This window comes from Melozone crissalis, unplaced genomic scaffold (assembly GCF_028551555.1).
Source record: "Melozone crissalis strain CALT ecotype California unplaced genomic scaffold, PUWL_Pcris_2 ptg000111l_1, whole genome shotgun sequence".
Lineage (NCBI taxonomy): Eukaryota > Metazoa > Chordata > Aves > Passeriformes > Passerellidae > Melozone > Melozone crissalis.
In genome coordinates, this window is record NW_026535888.1 from 5,969,058 (window position 1) to 5,987,135 (window position 18,078).

The window sequence follows — 18,078 nt, forward strand, 5'->3', positions numbered from 1 at the left end:
GGAATAGGTTTTTAAGCAAGTCCATGACTTCCAAGGCAACAATTCACATTTTTGCAAGATGCAAAGCTTAAAATCATAATTTGAGGAAATTCTAGCTAAGCTTCCATACTGATACAAGGGGATGGAAAGCCAGAGAGACACAGAACAGAGTTGGCAGAGAGCAAACATTACTCTGCTCTTTGTTGGTTCCAGCCTGGCTCCAGGCTGGCAGATGTGTTTCACATCCTTTGAATAAAACAGAAAAGCCCCTCACTGCAACCAGTAACATCTGATCTGAGGGATTATCCATCAGCCATGAGGCCAGGGCCAAAGTCCTGCAGTGGTGAGGAGCTCCATTGGCAGAAATCTCGAATGCCTGGGTAATGCTGAAGATCCAAGAGGCTGAGGGACAGCTTTGTTATTGCCCAAACTTTACTTATTTGCAAGATTTAGGTTTCCAAAAATGTAACAGGGAAGCAGAGGGGAAGAAAACACCCAACAAGCAGCCTAAGCTTACCTGAAATTTCATCCGTGTCCTTTTTCATGCCTTCCTCAGTGGCCATGGTGACAGCAGCTGTCAGAGCCGAGTTCCACTCTATCCCCTCCTCCATACTCTCCTCCGACAGCGCAATCTGGGTGATGCTCCCTGCCAGAAAGCTCTCATCAACTCCCTCTGACAGCCTGAATCCCTGCTTTGCTTCCCAACCCCTCAGCCCTCCTCAGGCTCTCTTTCACTCTTTGGGTAAGGTTTGTGCTTGGCTTCTTTCAACCAAACCACTCAAAGTACATATTGCTGCTTCTCATTGGAACTGTGACTGTGAAAAGCTCTGGAGCTTCTGGAGGGAAAATCATGTGGAGTCCTGGCTCAAGGGAGCAGAAAGAGATCAGAATTAAAAAGGGAACAAATAAGGCTCAGTCCAGCCACTCTTCTCCCCTTGCATCATCCACAGGAAGCTCTGCACCCCTAATCCCTCATGAAATGGAGCTGGGGTCCCAGCTGGTTTATTAAAGGGAAATGAATCTGACCCAATTCTAAATTTCTGGATCAAATTTGGGACTTACCAATGTGCAGCCACTGTAAGTTGGCTATGGTCTTTCCAAGAGATTCTCCTTAGCCTATGGACAACTCTGCCATGTCACCCAGCCAGGGGCAGAGAAATGTAACCCACCCAGCTTAACAGTGGGGTACAGTTGGAAATAGTCTTCTCCCTTAACCTCAGCAAAGAGATCAATATCTGATCTGGAGCACAGGATCACTCAGAACTTACAGCTGGAATGACAATCAAATCATGTCCAACCACCATATCCTGTTCATGGATGTTCTGAAGAAGGACAGCATTTCTAAATTCACTCCTGAGACCAACTCATGCCTTTATAACAAATGGGAAATGTATCGGAAAATGCTGTGCAAGCTCTCGCAATTGTTTGCTCCCATGATGATCCCAGAACAAAGATCCCTGCAAGACTCTCAATCCTTCTCCTGGCTATGAAGGCTGCCTCTCTGGAAAGCAGCTTCTTGATGCCAGCTGTTTTCCAACCTTCCCAGTCCTGCAGAACAGAGCCCCCTGACAGATGCTGCCAAGACTTCTCCGAACAGACACAAGAAGCATTTTCCTTTCCAGAAACCAGGGCAATCTCCTGGTGGGACTGCCCTGATGTGCCTGGGAAGAAGGTGTAAAGTGCGTGTAGAAGGGAGAGGAGCATCAGAGGGAAGTTCCCATGGCATTGGTAACTGGTTTCCTACCATCAGCTGAGGTTGGAGTCTGCACCACGCTCTGCTGCCCCGGCACTGGTGCTCTGGCACTGCTGATCAGGAGATCAAACTTGGTGCTTCGACAGGTGTTGGTGCAAACTTTGTCGTGTTGGTAGAAGTCAATCTGCCCTGAATCCATCATCTTCCTGTGCAGGGAGTGGGGATAGAATCAGGCTCAGTTCAAATCTCAGCCTAGAGACAAAAGGGAGTATTCCACCTGGGAAAGCTATGGTCATGGGAAGGAAAGAGAAAGAGAGATCCCCAGGCCACTCTGCACCCAAAAAATCTCCTGCAAGGCTTTCAAATGGCAAACACAAGAGACTCCCAGCTTCACGCACACTGTTTCAGTCCTGTTCCACCCCAGGTTCCCCAGGCAATGCCACTTCTGTCCAGGGTGAGGGATCCTGACCCTCAAATCATGGAGCCAGGATCTCTGCAGGCTGCAGGTACTGTGGGCCTCCAAGAGGTCTCCTGGGGACTGCAACGCAGACAAAATGCCTGCTGGGGGTCCTGCAGCTGCAGGGGTGGAGCCCTGAAGCTGGACAGGGGTCAGATACCTTAGCATGATTCCTCCGAGGCGAATGGCTCTCTTCCAGTCCTTCAGGGTAGACTTCCCAGCCAGGTGAACAAAGTGCTTCGGGCTAATCAGTTGGTCATTGAACTGGCAACAAGACAAGCAAAGGCTCAGCAAACAGCGAGGATTGGGACATCCAGTACAGCTCATCTGAGCCCCTACTTCCACCCAGAGAGAGGAGCTGCTTCGCAGATCCCTCCCAGCTTTGATCCCCTGGGCACAGCAATGCTCACAGCTCCAGGAAGCATGTCTGTAGGGATGACCTGCCAACCATAGGCATTCAGAGCCCTAATCAAAAACAGCCCTTGAAGAGTTTATATGAACCAAAAAATCTCCAATGAACATGTAGGGTCATTTTGGAGATCATTACAGGAGGTTTCTCTTACATCCAATGGCCCAGCAGCATCTAGCTGACACAGGTTTTCCCTTGAGCATCTGTTCTGCCCTATTCTGCCCTGCTCCAGTGACTTGAGTAGCTCCTGCTGAGGGGCAGGAGTACAAGGGACTTGGCTGTCAAACTGCCATGTTCTCAAGTGGGAGTAACATCAAGGTAACAAAAGGTAACATCAAGATTTCCCTTCTCAATGCAACCTGCTAGCCAAGGAAGTGACAGAAGTGGAATACCAGGACACCAAGGAAAAGGGAGGAGGCAAAGCTCTGCCAGATCTCAACACATATCTCCTGCCTGCCTTCAGTCCTTCCTCAAGGGCAAATACCACTGAAATATGAAGGGGGTGATATCCTTCCCTCCTTAATCCACTCTTTCCATGCTTCTCCCCATGAAAAAACAACTTTGGCACCAACAATCCAAGGACCCAGGATGAAACACAAAAACTAAGGAATTCCTGTGGAGGCCAACCAGCACACATGAAGAGGAAAGGAATCCACTGTGAGTTTCTCCTTTACCTTCACACACTTGACATTAATTCCTGGGCAGACAAACTTCTTCCAGAGGAGGATGGCTTTGCTCTCCCCACAGGTGATGGGATAGGCAATCTCGATTTCCTCGCTCGTTTCAAGGGTGCTGGGGTCTGAGGGAGGAATGGCTTAAAATGAAACTTTCCACCCAAGAGGCTCCAATCCCACAAGGCGGGAGCTGAAAGCTCATAAGTTATGAGACCTGCACTTGGGAAACCAAAAAAAAGGGCAGATCCCAGTTCAGGATCAGTCCTCTCCATCTTCTCAGAGTTAGTTCAGATTAACTCTAACAGCAACTGGCATCTGCTTTGTGGTATAACATTTGGCTCCAAATGAAGCTCAGCTACAAGGAAACATGAAATCAGAAATCCAACGCATCTCTAAGGGGGGAGGTGTCAGTGAGAACAATCTTAGAAGCAACAAAATGGTTTAAAATTTCAAGCACAGATATCTCTCAGATTCTTGCAGCTCTGGTATCTCTTTAGCAATGATATCAGATATTTACTGATAATATATTCTCTTCATGTGCAGAGTTTCTGCTAATCCTGCCAAAAGACCCAAACCAACACAGAAAGCAGAACTCTAGTCAAGATCTACTAACAGCATCCATTGACAGGAGCCTTTTTCCACACACTGCTCAGGATGGGAGAGAGCAGTTGGAGCCAACCTGCTCAGTTCTCATGAACATCCAATCCAAACCATCAGACGGCTGGTTCAGCAAAGACCCCACAACCAGAGCCTGATGCTTCAGTCACCACATCCTCATCACTATCATTCCTGCTGCCAGTGTCTGCACACTAGGACTAGGGTGACATCCCGGCTCCCCTGGACCCCATGGGAGCCCTTACCATTCATTGAAGGAGAGCCAGGATCTCACTTCCAGGACTTTGAGACCAAGCAGTAACAGCAGACTCTTATTCCAGAGTAAGCCCAGCCCCTTTACCCACATCCATGCCTGGGAATCAGCATCTGCAGGGGCAGAGCCAGAAAGAAGCCCAGCGAACTGGAGAAAATCGGCCCTGCACAGGAGGGGATTCATCCACACCAAGTGGGAACTCACCAATCCCTTCTTCCAGCTTGTGGATGGTGTGGGTTTCCACGGCCACCACAGCAGCACTGGCCTCGGAGCCCTCTTGGTAAATCCTGTGGTGAAAGTGGCCATCCATAAACAAACTATATATATCATGGGAAATTAGGATTCACAGCACAGGGTTTAAAAAAATCAGTAAATTTCTTTTTGCCTATCCTCAAGGGACATTAATTTTGTCTGATACAGTTGCAATCACCTGGAAATTTTTGGTAAACGCTAATAAAACAAAACACAAATAATCCCAAGGGCTGATAGATGCAGAGGCATTCCCAGCACTGTCATCCCACCCTCCACTCTGCCAGCACCACTGAGGCAGCTCTTCAGGCTTCCCTGTGCCTCTTCCTCTGCCCTTAGTCACCCTCGACAACAGGAAGCAGAGCCCAGTGTCCTAGGATTTCCCTTCCAGCCCTGTGTGACACTGCAACACAGACGACCACAAAGGGAAGCTACTGTCAGGCCCACAGCCACCCTGCCCCTGCAAATATTATCAAATTAGAGCCAGTTTTTTTTCCATCTTGATTGATCCAGGGTGAAGATGAAGCCACTCTCTGCAGCAGCTGCCAGGGAGCTACAAAATTCCCTCCACATCCCAGCCCCACTTTATTTTAGAAGAGGATTATTTTAGGAGAGAGCTGGCACAGTGGCACATGAAGGTCTGAACACACAGACCACCACATCCAGCAGCTGCAGTGTGGCAAAAACCAACCCGGGGACTGGAGAAGGAAGAGAGAAACTGGAACAGCACTGCTTCCACAATCTGGGAGCACTGCACCAACACAGCCTTGCAGGACAATTTCAGCCTTTGGAGGCCCCATGACAACCACACACACAAAAGATTTAATCTGTTGTATTTTCTCTCTCCCCTTCATGGCACAAAACTGATGCAGATCTGGAAAACACAGTGACACACTGTACCCACACCATGAAAACCCACAGGGCTCCCCCCCATCCCACCTCACACCTCCCAGGTAGTACCATCCTACTCACCCTTGTTGCACCGGCTGGAGCTGCAAGATCACTTGGGTTTTGGTATCCTCCGGGCTCTCCCCTTCATTCCCGTCACTTGGTACAACCACCACATCACCCACAGGGACGCTCACCTCGGCATTCGCCATCTCTCACATGAACGTGGCAAGGTTTTCTCCTCCCTGTAGATCACGAGAGCTGGGAACAGATCCCAGAGGCAGATCCCTCCAGTGTCATCCCACTCATAACTTCCCGAGCCAGCAGCTCTCTCCAGCTCTGAACCCCCAACCTGGCACCAAGGAACAGACCCACATTGGTGGGTTTTGGCAAGAGTGTGTTTTCAACACAGAGCTTCTCCCGCTGGCCCTGGACAGCAGTGCCTCCAGCCACCCCTGGAATGCTCTAGTCCACCCCTGCCATGTTCTGATCCCTCACTACCAGGAACATGCCTGTGGATGATCCTTCCCAGGAGAAGCTGGTGTCAAGGTGTGATGTTAACACAGGAGGACCTGACAGGGGGTCCCAGAGAAGCTGCACTCCCAGGGGATGGAGCCTATGGTTGTGCACAAGGCACAGAGGTGGTTTGGTTACAATGTGCGCCTGGAGGTCATCCCTGCAAGCCTGAGGTCTACAAGCTGCTGGGAAAGCCAGTCTCAGAATCGTGGAATGGTTCAGGTAAGAAGGAACTTGAAAGCTCATCTCATCCGACCTCCAGCCATGGACAGGGACACCTATCACTCGACCAGGTTGGTCCAAGCCCCATCCAGCCTGGCCTTGGACACTTCCAGGGATCCAGGGGCAGCCACAGCTTCTCTGGGCAACCTACGCCAGGGCGTCACCACTCTCACAGGGAACAATTTCTTCTCAATATCCCATGTAAATCTCAGAGATTTCAGGTCAGGATCTCCTGGCGAGTGACAGGGGTTTCGGTATCCCCTGGTTGGGATACACCAGGACAAACCCGGGGAGCCGCCGACACAGGGGCCACGCACCCACCCGGCTCCAAGCGTGGGACTCCCGCGGTTTCCCGCACCTCATCCCGCTCCGGGGAACAGACACAGCCACCCGGGGCCCCTCGAGAGACGGCAGAGCTTCGCCAGGATATCTGGCGCGGGGGGGTCAATAGGACACGGACAAATCGCGGCGGCGATCACGCCGAGGCCTTAAAGGAGAAGGGAGGAGCTACACAAGGGAACCCCCCGGGCCCCGCGGGGTCTCCGGGCCGCGGCTCGGGGGTCGCCGCCTCCCCCGCGCCGGGGTCGAGAGGTCACGTGACACAGGACCCGCGGGACCACCCCGCGGCGCGCACGGCGGCGAAAGGGCGTGGCCTGCCCGGGGGAGGGGGCGTGGCCTCGGCCCCCCTCCCCACGGCGCTGGCTACCCCCCGCTGCCCCCCCCCACCCCCCACCCCGAGCGGCGCGCGCGCGACGCCCGCCCTCGCGGCAGCGGCGGCGGCACGTACGGCGGCGACCCCTCCCTCCCCTCTCGGCGGGGCCAGGCCCCCTCCCGCCTCGCCCCGCCCCTTCGCGCCGCATGGCCCCTCCCGGCCCCCGTAGCGCGGCGCCGGCTGGGCCTTACCGTCGGCGAGCGGCCGAAACCGGGGGCTGTGGGACGGGGGAACGGGGGGATGGGGAGGGGGGAGGCGGGCCGGGCAGCAGCAACGCATGCGCAGTGCCCGCCGCGGCCTCGGCCGCCAGCACTTCCGGCCGCCTCCTGCCTTAAAGGGGCCGACCGGTGAGGCACGCGGCGTTTTGCTGCTCCCTGGTGGCCGCCGGCAGTATCGCCTTCGCGGCGTCACCCGCCAGCCCAAGTCAGGAGTTGCCGGCGAGGCTGTCACGGCGAAGTTCGCTCCGCCCTGGTCACAGCAGCGAGTCGTAGAACGCACTACCGGGCATCTCCCGCCCCGCCCCAAGCCAGCCCCGGCGGGACCATCGGGACCTCCCACGGCCGGCCTGCCGAACCTCCCACTGCCCCTGCAGTGCGTGCCGGTCGACTGACAAGGAGTCCGACCAATGGTTACGCGGGGTCGGGCGGCGACAGCCAATGGGCGTGGCAGGGCGGAGAAGGGCGTGGCCGGGGCGACGGCGCTGCGGAGCCGTGGCGGGGCCAGGGTGGCGGCGGAGGGAGGAGGATGCGGGCGGGCGGCGGGGCGGCCTCGGGGGCACTGGTGCTGGTCCGCCACTGCCTCCTGCTCGGCTCTCTGGGGCTGCGCTCGGCCGGCGCACAGGACGGTGAGTGCTGATTGCGGAGCACCGGCAGCGGGACATCCCACACCGAGACGCGGCACCGGGAGCCCCACTCCCACCGGTACCGTCGGAGCTTCTGCTTCGCTCGCCGGGATGGGACTGGAACTTGGTGCGGTATGGGGACTGGGAAGGGGGACCGAACGGGCTCGCCTCTGCCCCGGGACGGGCTCTTCGCTGTGTCTGGACCGGGATCGAATCAGGATAGGCTCACGGGAACGGTTCCCCGCTGTGACCAGAGCAGACCACACCGGCACAGCGTCGTCGTGGTGCGCCTGCCCCGGTTCTTTTCCTGAACGGGATCTCTGCCATCCCTCTGTCCCGGTACCGACCTGGGACAGGGTCCCTGCCATCCCTTTGCTCTAGTACCGAACCCAAACGAGATCCTCGCCATCTCTCTGTCCCGGTACCGGACTGGACGGGGTCCCCGCCCTCCGTCTGTCCTGGTACTGCTCCGGGACGAGGTTCCCAGTATCCCTCTGCTCCGGTACCGGACGGGACGAGCTCTGTCCCTGCTCCCACCGCCCCCGCATCACGCCGGTCCTGCACCAGCCCATTTTCCCCGCAGCCCCCCCCCAGCTCTCTCTGTCCCTGCCCTGAGTGGCGACTACGCCGGGGGTCCCGAGAGTCCGCGTTCGGCTCTATCCCGCCTGCAGGGCTTTCCCGGGGAACCCCTAATCCACGGGTTAAAGAGGATCGCTGGGGTTTACGTGCAGAGCCGGGCAGTGGCCTCCATCCCCGGAATGCCGCTCCCGGGGGAATTTGTAGCCGCGGGGTCCAGGACGACCCCGAGGAAATGTTCACCCAAACGTGATCCCAAAGTTCATGTTTCCCGGTGTCACTCGTCCCCAACTCATCCAAGAGCGAGGAAACAACGATGAGTCATCCAAAGCATTAACCCCCGAGGGGAAACTGAGGCACGGGAACAGGCTGGGATCACTGGAGGCAGAATCCCAGTACGTTCCCGGTCAAAAAGTGTGGTTTGGGGCACATCATGCAACGGGTTTCCACCGGATTCCCAACCCACTGGTGGACACGGAGGAGCTTTCCCGGGGCCAGCCGCATGATCTCAGAGGCAGGAATGTGCCGGGCTTTTGTCGGAGCATCGCCCTGTTGTGTCTTTCTTGCATCCTGTAAGAAAACAAACAAATCCCTGGCAGGAATGATCCCAGCAGGGCCCGGCTGAGTTCACCCTCGCCCACCGGAAATCCAGTTTTCACATTTTTTGAGAGGGGAGTAAAGTTTCTGTGGCTGGGGGCAAGTCCCCTGTGGCTCTGTCTTGGCTATTCCTGGCCCCTTGGTATCATCTTTGGAGCCAAATTCCCAGGAGTGCCTGCATCTCTCAGTTTATCTCTGGCATTCCCTCTCGACACGCGCTGGTCACACTCAGGATGTTTTCAACAGATTTCCTTTCCTTAGATTGTGTTTTTCCAGAATGGGTCCCCACAGCTCCTCTGCACTACCAGTATGGATATAGAGCTGGGGGGATCCATCCAAGACCCCCCAGTTGCACCCCCCCAGTTGCACACAGGTCCAGCTGTCCTGGCCATAGAGGGTTTTCCATGCAGATCCCAGTGGCTTCCACTTTCTGTGCTAGAAACTGCCCCCAAATACCCCAAATTTCTCTCCCCCAGCAGAGCATCCCTTCTGGGAGCTATTGTCCTGGCAGCCCTGGGGTCCCCGCTGCCCCCCCCAGCCCCCATTCTTGGAGGGCCTGATCCTTCCCAGCTCTGTTCTGTCAGTGGACACTGCCCAGAAAGGCGAAAAGTTGGTGATTTTTCCCAGTCCTACAGAATAAACCTCCCCCAGTTTGGATGCAAGCCCTTCCCACAGGCTGGAGAGGAGGGGACTCTGTGCCGGGGCTGGCATCTTTCACTGCCAGCCCCCTGGTTTTTATTCCTGTAGGATTTTCCCTTGCTGGTGCTTTGTGTTGTCTCCCAGCGACAGCAAGGGGAGCCAAGGCTGGGCAATTCTATGCCCACCATCCCTTTTCTTCATGGCTGTGCCAGCATTATGCTTGGCAGGAGCAACAGCTTTTGGGGGATGTGAGGAGGAGGTGTTGAGCACCGGACCCCTACAAACGCCTGGCCCACACAGTGGGGCCAAGTGGTGCTTTCCCCCTTTCCCTGCACTCCAGTTCTGCCCAGAAATTATGGCCAAGTCTCAATGCCTGATGCTTTCAGCTTATTTCCAGGATATTCCCTCATGCCCAGAGGCAGTGAGCCCAGAGAAAAGCCCCTTTTTTGGTGAGTCTGGCGTCATCCTGGGAAGGATGCAATGGGGATGCAGCTGCCCAAGGTTATCCCCGAGGTCAAGGCTGCAATCAGGGGTTCCTGGGGCTGCTCGGTGCTGTACAGCCCCATGGAGTGGGGATATTCTCTCCTTTAATCCTTTTATATCCCCCCAAATTGGGGTTGTCCTGGACTGGAGGATGTAGAGGAGCTGGAGGTAGAGGGTCATGCTGGGTGGCTGTGGGGGAACCTATGGCAGCTTCATCCCTGGATCCCCCTGTGGACAGTTCCCAGTGCCAAGAGCATCCAGAAAAGCCACCAGAAAATAATGCTTTGGATGAGGAAAACATCTGAAGAGGCTGCAGGTGCCCAGGGGTTGTTCTGGGGGCCTCACCAAGGGGGGAAACTGAGGCAGGGAACAGCCTTTCTGAGCACTATCCCCGGTGCGTCTGCAGGAAACGGCTGTGGCCACACGCTGCTGACACCCCACAGTGGCACCCTGAGCTCCAAGAACTACCCGGGCACGTATCCCAACCACACCATGTGCTGCTGGCGGCTCCAAGCCCCCCCGGGCTCCTCCCTACTCCTGGCATTTGGGGATGTGGATCTGGAGCCCTCAGAGCACTGTGCCCACAGCTCCTTGCTGCTCGCTGACCCCCAGACCGGCACTGCCTACGGTAAGGGGGTCCTGGGGGAATGGAGGCAAGGGTGATACAGTGTTGTGGATAGGGAGAATATCAGGAAAATCTGGGGTTTTAGCTGATTTCACCATGAGGAGGGAGAATATCTAAGGAGGGGGGTAAACAAGTGGGGCAGTATCCAAGGAGGGGGATATCCAAGGAGGGGGATATCAGAGGACAAGGGGTATCTGGTATGTGACAAGTGCGTTATCCAAAGAAGAGAAATATCCAAGGAAGGGGATACCCAAATAGTGGGGGTGGGGATACCCAAAGATGAGCGTTGATATCCAAGGAGGAGGATATAGAAGGAGAGTAATATTTGCGAATGGGGATATTTGAGGAGGTGGGTACCCAAGGAGATGATTATTGCAAAGCTTGGCGGGAAACTGCCCAGCTGGGACAAGATGCAGCCACTGAATAATTAATTTGTTGGACCAGTCACTGCCCAAACACTTCCAGGATTTTCCCAGACAGATTTACTGGTCTTGGAGGGATTTGGCAGCACTGGGAACATGACTAATGCTGAGGAAAACATCTTGAGGGTGGGAGGAAGCATCAAGTGGTGGGGTGGGATGGAGGAGCAGCGCTGGTGAGGGGCAGGGGCTGGACAGGAGATGCAGTGGGAAATACAGGATCGAAAGGAGCTAGCTTGGATCCACGGGACTGGGAGTTTTCCCTGTTCTTCAGGGCTTTCACCCTTTCTGGGCTGGTCCCCAAAGGAGTGACAGCACACAAGGTCCCTGGTCCCCATCCCCTCTGCTGTGGCCTCAGGGACATAATTGCCCCCAAAGCTAAGAGACGTCCTGGCCCCATGCTGAGATACAGCAATGTGGGAAAGGGGGGGGACTCCCAGATGATGCTCTTGGGGGGCTGGGGGAGGTGCCCAGGCACCCACAGACCCTTTGGGTGCCCCCAGAGCCATGTCAGCATGACACAGAGCTTGGGTTCCACTCCCTCTCCCGTGGCTGACACTGGTCCTTGAGAAGTTCCAGATGTTTTCTGGGAAGCGGCTGGAGCAGGCAGAGGCCGTGGGCTCGTTCCCTGACTCAGAGCTGGTGTCTGGCCCCTGGCCTGATTCTGCCAGGATGTGGCAGGGTCTCCATGGGGGTGGCAGCCTCTGGGGCTCAGCTGAGGGGTCCCCAGCTCCCAGGGTATCACTGAGATCCATACAGAGGTGGCACCAGTGACCCAGGGCAGCGCTGCCATCTGGCAACCAGTGGAAGGGAAATCTGCATGGGGCTCATCTGCATCTCATCTGCATATTGTGCAGATCTCAGTTCTGTCCCATATGTGAGATCTCTGCGCGCACATGTGTCCCACGTCCCCTGGGATCGACCTCCTGGTTCAATGTGATCCAGGCACGATGAGGGTGTGGGTCAGGGTAGAGAAACTGAGGCACAGGGGGAAGTGTCACCAGCAGCCCTAGGGGAACACAAGGACACAGTTCCCTGTCCCCAGGACAACGATGGCATTTGCTCAAAACACCTCTGTGTGTCCAGAGGCCCAAGTGATAGGCATGATACAGAGCAGAGCAATGTGAGGGACAGGGGGTGATGGCAGTCCAGGGATTGGGGCCACGTTCTGTCCCCAGCTGGAACCAGAGATGTCCCTAAGGAATCCGCCTGCTTGCTAAGCCGAAGTTTTAATCAGGGAGATAGAATTGGAAATTAATGTGAATTAAATGGGGGGAGGGGGCAGTTTAGGAGGCAGCTTCAGCAGCACCTGTGAAAGGGGCCATGTGGAGGAGACAAGGACATGGCTCCCATTTTGGGGTCCTGTGGGGTGATGCCATGTGTACCAGTCCCTGCAGTGGGGGATGTGGTGGCAGGTACCCAATGAGGGCAATGGAGCCACCCTGGGGCTGGGACCAGCCTGGGCATGGGACCATCCTGTCATGATGTTGCCCTGACCTGGGACCACCCTGGGTGTGGGATTATCCCGAAATATGAAACCGTCTTCAAGACAGGACCAGCCTGGCATGGGTCCATGCTTCATGGGACCACCCTTCAGCACTCTGGTGGGGATGGGTCACTCTGGATGTGGAACAACTCTGGAAGCACCCTGAGCACAGTCCAAATGCCTGAGCCCCCCTGGCCCTGGTGAGGGCCAGGCCAGAGGAGGTGGAGTCCTGGGGTCTAGGTGTTGAAGTGTGTCTCCAGGGACCCCAAATCCTCTCCTTGGTGCCATCCCTGCTGGCAGGGCCCTACTGCAGGAACTCCGTCCCTTCTGCCCCACTCCTGGTGACAAACTCCAGCACTGTGACCGTCCTGTTCAACAGCACCAGCCACCGCTCGGGACGAGGCCTCCTCCTGTCCTATGCCACCTCACAGCACCCAGGTATGGGAGCAGCATCCCCTGGCATGCAGAGACACCCCTGGGATGTGTCCTGGCCCATGCAAGGACATGAAGGAAGCTCCTTGCTGACCCCAGCATGAGCTTCCATTGCCCTGAGCTCCCAAACTTCCATGTTCTCCCTGGCTGGAGGCAAATGTGGGAGACCCGCAGGCCATACAGACCCCTCTGAGAACCCTGAACCCCCAAGTCAGGTGGCACCCCAATATCAGGCAGAGCCACAGGCAGCATAGATTGTGCCATGGGGCCAATGGCTGCAGGGACCAAGGAGCCATCCCTCCCTGCCCCTCCAGACAGGGGGGCATGAAGGGCAGAACCCAAATGAGGAGCAGGATTCAGTTGGGAAGGGGAATGGAGTGCCCTGAGGCAGAAGTGGGTGTGTGCTGTGGGGCAGGTGGGGATCCCTTACCCTGGGGTGTTTCTGCCTTGCAGACCTGATCTCCTGCCTAGTTCGAGGCACCCACTACACCCAGGAGTACATCAGGTGAGTGGTCGGGGTGGGGAATGGTCCCATTTTGGAGTCCCCTGCTGCAGGGGTCCCTATCAATCCTGATTTCATCCCCATCCCTCTCCTGACGTACAGCTCCGGTGGGATGGGGAGCAGAGTGGGTATGAAGAGGGGGTTTGGATGGGAAGGAGCCCTGACCCACCGCTTACCATGTGTTTCAGTGTGTACTGCCCTGCAGGCTGCAAGGACATCCATGGGGACATCTGGGGCAACCCAAGCCAGGGCTACCGGGATGTAAGTGTGGGCACCATGGTGCACCTGCTGGGGATGGTCCCCACAGCACATGTGGCCACTGCTTGTCACCCTCAGCAACCCAGAGGTGATGAGTGTGGCCTTGGGGGGCCCCACGGGGTGCTCAGGCCTGCCGTGGGGGGCTGCCCTTACTCCCCACTCCCTGCAGACATCGGTGCTGTGCAAGGCAGCTGTGCATGCTGGGGTGATTGCGGATGAGCTGGGAGGGCAGGTCACCCTGTCCCGAGAGAAGGGGATCACGCTCTATGAGTCAGCCTTTGCCAATGGGCTCCGCTCCAAAAGGTGGGTGAGGAGTGGCTGGGGCTGCACCCCCCATGGAGCTGCAGGACCCACTCACACTGACACTGGGAAACTGCCACCCCTCAGAGACCCTAGGGTTTGCTCACCCTGTTTGATGCTCCCCCTGCTTTCTTCCACACAGGGGATCTCTCTCTGAGAAGCGACTTGTATTCCACAAAGGTATTTTTTCCCATTTCCCTTGAAATTAAGGGAGGATTTTAGCTGTCAGACCTGCTGCCACTCCCCTGTGCCTAGCTGGGGTTTCCAGGTTCCCAGTGTGCTGTCTCCTGTCCCCAGCCTGTGATGAAGTGCTGGAGGTGGTCACCTTCAATGCCTCGTCCTGGTGGCATGAGGTGGACGTGCTGGGCCAGGACCGAGCCTGGGTGGCCGAACGGGCAGCACTTAGCACCACTGGCCATTCGTGGGCAGCCGAACCCGGTGCCAAGGCTGCCTGGCTGGAGCTGGACCTGGGCACCCGAAAGAATGTCACAGGTGAGAGTTGGCCGAGTGAGACAACAGCTGCCTGTGTCCCCATGCTACCCTGCTGACTGTCCTCCTGCTGTGCCAGCTTCACTGATCCCCACAAAAATGCCCAGGGCAGTTGCACCTCTATAATACCCAGGATAGACTGGAGTTCATTGTGCCGTGGTTTTACTGGTGCAAACAGGGATGCAAAGCACACCAGCCCCTCCGGCTGCTCCTGTCCTCCTTTTGTTCCTTTGCCCCCCTCATCTGCAGCCATTTCTGGGATGAACAAGTTAATATTATGCTCTTGCATCTGGTGCCAGTGAGCATCTTTTGTGCGGCCCGAGCCTGCCAAAAGCAGGGGCTTTGTGTGCCAGCGACTGGCGACCGCAGCAAGTAAAATGGGAACATTGTCCAGCCAGAGGCTGGAGGAGGGAGGAATGCAGGGCTAGCAGCTGGGGCTGGAGGTTATCAGTTCGTGGGGGCAGACCAGAGTATCCCACACTGGAATCTGCCACCCAAATCCCCTCCCAGGGTCAGAAGGATCCCCCTCTGCCAGGTGACGTGTCCTGCCCTAATAGTCCTTTCCCAGCTGGGTCTTGAGTATCTCAGAGATAAAGGGCTATTCTAGCTGGGAGAAGAGGGCAGCGGGGTAGAGGGCAGCCCTTCCCCAGCCCCCTAACTGACAGCAGGGAACTCCCTCCTGCATTCACAGGCATCATCACAAAGGGCTCCTCTGAGCAGCACGACTACTACGTGACGTCCTACCATGTCTCCTCTAGCCGCGACGGGAAGAATTGGAGACCCTACAGAGGCAGCAGTGGTCAGGAGGACAAGGTGGGCATGTGGAGAATATCCCTGAGCAGGCTGAGAACCCCTGCCAGTGGATATTTAGCCACTGGTGCCTCTTCACCCTCTCTGGTAGGTGTTTGAAGGAAATGCTGACAGTCACGGGGAGGTCTCTAACGCCTTTATCCCCCCCATCGTCGCCCGCTACATCCGTGTCACACCACAGAGCTGGCACCAGCGCATTGCCCTGAAGGTGGCCGTGATGGGCTGCCAGCTGGCACGGGTCCGCATACCCCGTCCCTATGGTGAGACCCTCCACAGGAGCTCGCACCCCCATATCTGAAACATCCTCCTGGGACCTTCACTTTCCTGTGCACCCTGTGGTGGTTCCACAGTCACGGTCCCTGCTCTGTCCTGTAGAGCCCAGTGTCCCCAAGGAGGTGCTTGAAGCCACCAGCCACCCAGCCAGCCACACCCCCATCCCTGGCATTGCCCTGGACCCGGAGAAGGCAGGTGGGTGCCATGGGGGGGCTGCCCTTGGGGTGCAGCATTGTCTTTTGGTGTTCAAGGTGCCATTGGGGCTTCATCCCACCGTGGGTACACATTTTCCTCCTCTAGTGGCCCCAGGTGGGCTTCTGGCACTCATGGGTGCAAAGCGGTGGGATGGGGGCCCAGGGCACTGACACTGCACTCCCTCCCTAGGCTCCACACTGCTGGTGATACTGCTTATTGGAGGCTTTGTGCTCCTCTGCTCCTGCCTCCTGCTCCTGGCTTTCCTCTGCCACAGGAAGAGGTTGGTCCTGCCTTGTCCCCTGCTTTGCCCTGGGGGGCTCAGCATCACCTCCCCAGATTCCAGCAGCTTCATCTAGCTCCTCACCAGGTCCCAAGGGGCACAGCCCCTAAGGCAGTGGGTGTGAGGATAGGTGGTGGTGGGCCCAGGGTAGCTGGGACCTCTTGTCTCATCTTGCATCTCCCCTTGGCAGGAAGTCAGCAGTGGAGCTGAACTGTGGGATCACAAAAGGTAAAAGGGTTCACAACTCCTCCCCAAAATCAGGGGTCTGTGTGCTGTGGGGTGCAGCTGGTTTAACTGATGCTGCTGCCAAGCTTGGACTTGTTCCATGTCCCAGGGGCACTTGCAAGTCCAGGTGACAGTCTGTGACAACCGAGGGTTTCCTTTCCCTGTCCAGGGTACCCCAAGCTGGAGTCGAGCCAGGTCTGCTCCCTGCAGAGCCTGCCAGCCCCCAGCCTGGCCTCCTTCCCCATGGCCCCCACACCAGGGGACCTCAGCTGGACCCATTCGCCAGGTAACAGGGACATCAGGGCAGGAACTGGTCCCTCGGGCCAGAGCTGGAGCCGAATCTTCCCAATCGTACCTCTTTCCCCATTCTGGTCTGACCCCTCCTGCATCATGGACCTGTGTAACAAGAAGGCCCTGATAAATTAGACATGCCCATTTAATTATTATAATTAATTATTATAATTTATTGTAATAGCACCACGCATTATTTAGTAGTAGTAGTCCACCTCAATTACAGCTGTTGGCGCTGGAGGATGGCTAGGGACAGCAGGAGCCCCTCTCTGTGGTGTGGCAAAGGAATGTGGGTTCTCCATGGGTGGGTACCCTGTGTTGGGTGGGTTTTAGCAGTTTTTCTATCCCTGAAAGTCCAAACATGCTCAGTTTTTCAACCCACCTCACCCACCTCTGCTGCAGCACCACCACCCTCCCTCCTCACATGGCAGCCTCCCTGTTTCAGAGTACACTGAGCCAGACCTGGTGCAGGCGAACCCCAGCAGCCAGACAGGTCCCTCCACCTTCAAGCCACTCTTAGAAGAGGGCTACACTCTACCACTGGTCCTGAACCACTACGACGTCCCAGGGAAGCACAATGAGTACGCGGAGCCACTGCCGCCAGAGCCTGAGTACGCCATGCCGTTCAGTGAGCCGGAGCCTGCCGGGATGCACCGCAGCACTTGCATCATCACAGGACCTGCCGAGTGCTCCCCGGGGCAGTACCAGACCCCTGCCCTGCGGCCCGGGGAGCTGCCAGCTGCGGTGGAGGGGACTGGCACTCCCTGTTCTGAGGAGTCCCGCGGGTGGCCTAGGCACTGTCCCCTCGCACACGTGTACCATGAAGCTTTGTGAGGAGGGGAGCACAACAGCACGGTATTGGGCGGGAGGGAAAGTGTGTAAAGGAGTGGGCTTCCCCGCGCTCGCAGTGGGCTTTTTAAAAGTAATCATATGTAAATATATGCTTTATACGTAGAAAGACAGATATGGAGTGGAGTGCCAGGAGTGCCTTGCAACGCCTGCTGCCCGGGGATGCAACCAATGCACCCGGGCCAGACTGTCACAGTCCCTGTCCCACCTCTCCCGCCGTCCGCAGTGTCTCGGCTCCACCCCTGTTCAGACAGGGCGCAGTGCACCGGAGCACCAGGAGCCCCTGGCAGTAGCGAACGCCGCTCGCAGCCCACTCTCTGTCGTTCACCGATGCCGGGGTGCCGGAACAGGCGGTTACCGGCAGCCCTCCCTCACAAAAATTGTGCTTCCGAAATCTCTTGATGTCGATTCCGCGGGGGTGGCGCGCGACCCCCCCCGTGCCACGCACGGCAGAAGCCCTTTTTAAATCGGCATTTCCTCCCAAACCAACACCGGAAAGCGCCGGTGTACCGGCTAGGACAGGGCGACAGACGCCGCAGATACTAAACATGAAGATCGGTGTGTCTATTTTTTCATCCATCCTCAACTCATTTCTTATCGCCATTTCTGTGGCTATCCCTCAAAAAAGCGCCGTTTTCCCCGCTTTTTAGCCGGCCAGGGTTATGCAAATCGCGCGGGGCATGCTGGGCACACCTCTTTCCTGAGGCAGCGCAGGGAGGAGGAGCGCTTTTGGCGGGAGCGCTATGGCGCGCACGCGCGCGCAGGCGAACTTGATCCTGATTGGCGATGATGCGCGCGCGCGCAGGGGACTCGCTCCCCATTGGCAGCGGCGACGGCCGGA

At 56.7% G+C, this 18,078-nt stretch overlaps 2 protein-coding genes and 1 non-coding gene across 6 annotated transcripts in view; 1 reads left to right on the top strand and 2 right to left on the bottom strand.

Annotated features, from left to right (window-relative positions):
- The window catches only part of GMEB1 (glucocorticoid modulatory element binding protein 1), a 13,750-nt gene extending 6,837 nt beyond the window's left edge, over window positions 1–6,913 (bottom strand). For 3 of the 4 annotated variants that reach the window (XR_008484074.1, XM_054292488.1, XM_054292485.1), the window contains exons 1-7: window positions 6,859–6,913; window positions 5,302–5,462; window positions 4,285–4,367; window positions 3,213–3,337; window positions 2,290–2,393; window positions 1,724–1,878; window positions 497–625 (exon numbers count right to left, since the gene is read on the bottom strand). Coding sequence is in view for 3 of the 4 variants with exons in the window: in XM_054292488.1 (XP_054148463.1) it covers window positions 497–625; window positions 1,724–1,878; window positions 2,290–2,393; window positions 3,213–3,337; window positions 4,285–4,367; window positions 5,302–5,429 (724 nt within the window). In the remaining variant the exon portion in view is untranslated. Of the gene's footprint in view, window positions 1–496; window positions 626–1,723; window positions 1,879–2,289; window positions 2,394–3,212; window positions 3,338–4,284; window positions 4,368–5,301; window positions 5,463–6,272; window positions 6,409–6,858 lie in introns of those variants that run through there. The other variant, XM_054292486.1, reaches the window with a different exon arrangement.
- Window positions 6,914–7,620: 707 nt separating this feature from the next.
- Window positions 7,621–17,242, top strand: LOC128948002 (discoidin, CUB and LCCL domain-containing protein 1-like). Its single transcript, XM_054292555.1, has 15 exons — window positions 7,621–9,769; window positions 10,210–10,431; window positions 12,634–12,771; window positions 13,219–13,270; window positions 13,456–13,528; window positions 13,695–13,828; window positions 13,968–14,005; window positions 14,123–14,317; window positions 15,006–15,127; window positions 15,216–15,384; window positions 15,500–15,592; window positions 15,782–15,872; window positions 16,063–16,100; window positions 16,267–16,383; window positions 16,834–17,242. The coding sequence occupies exons 1-15, from the start codon at window positions 9,520–9,522 to the stop codon at window positions 17,220–17,222; spliced, it is 2,121 nt and encodes a 706-aa protein (XP_054148530.1). The 5' UTR covers window positions 7,621–9,519; the 3' UTR covers window positions 17,223–17,242.
- A 329-nt stretch (window positions 17,243–17,571) lies between these two features.
- LOC128948084 (U11 spliceosomal RNA) lies at window positions 17,572–17,701 on the bottom strand. Its single transcript, XR_008484090.1, has one exon. It is a non-coding gene; the product is annotated as a U11 spliceosomal RNA (small nuclear RNA).
- Between the last annotated feature and the right edge of the window lie 377 nt (window positions 17,702–18,078).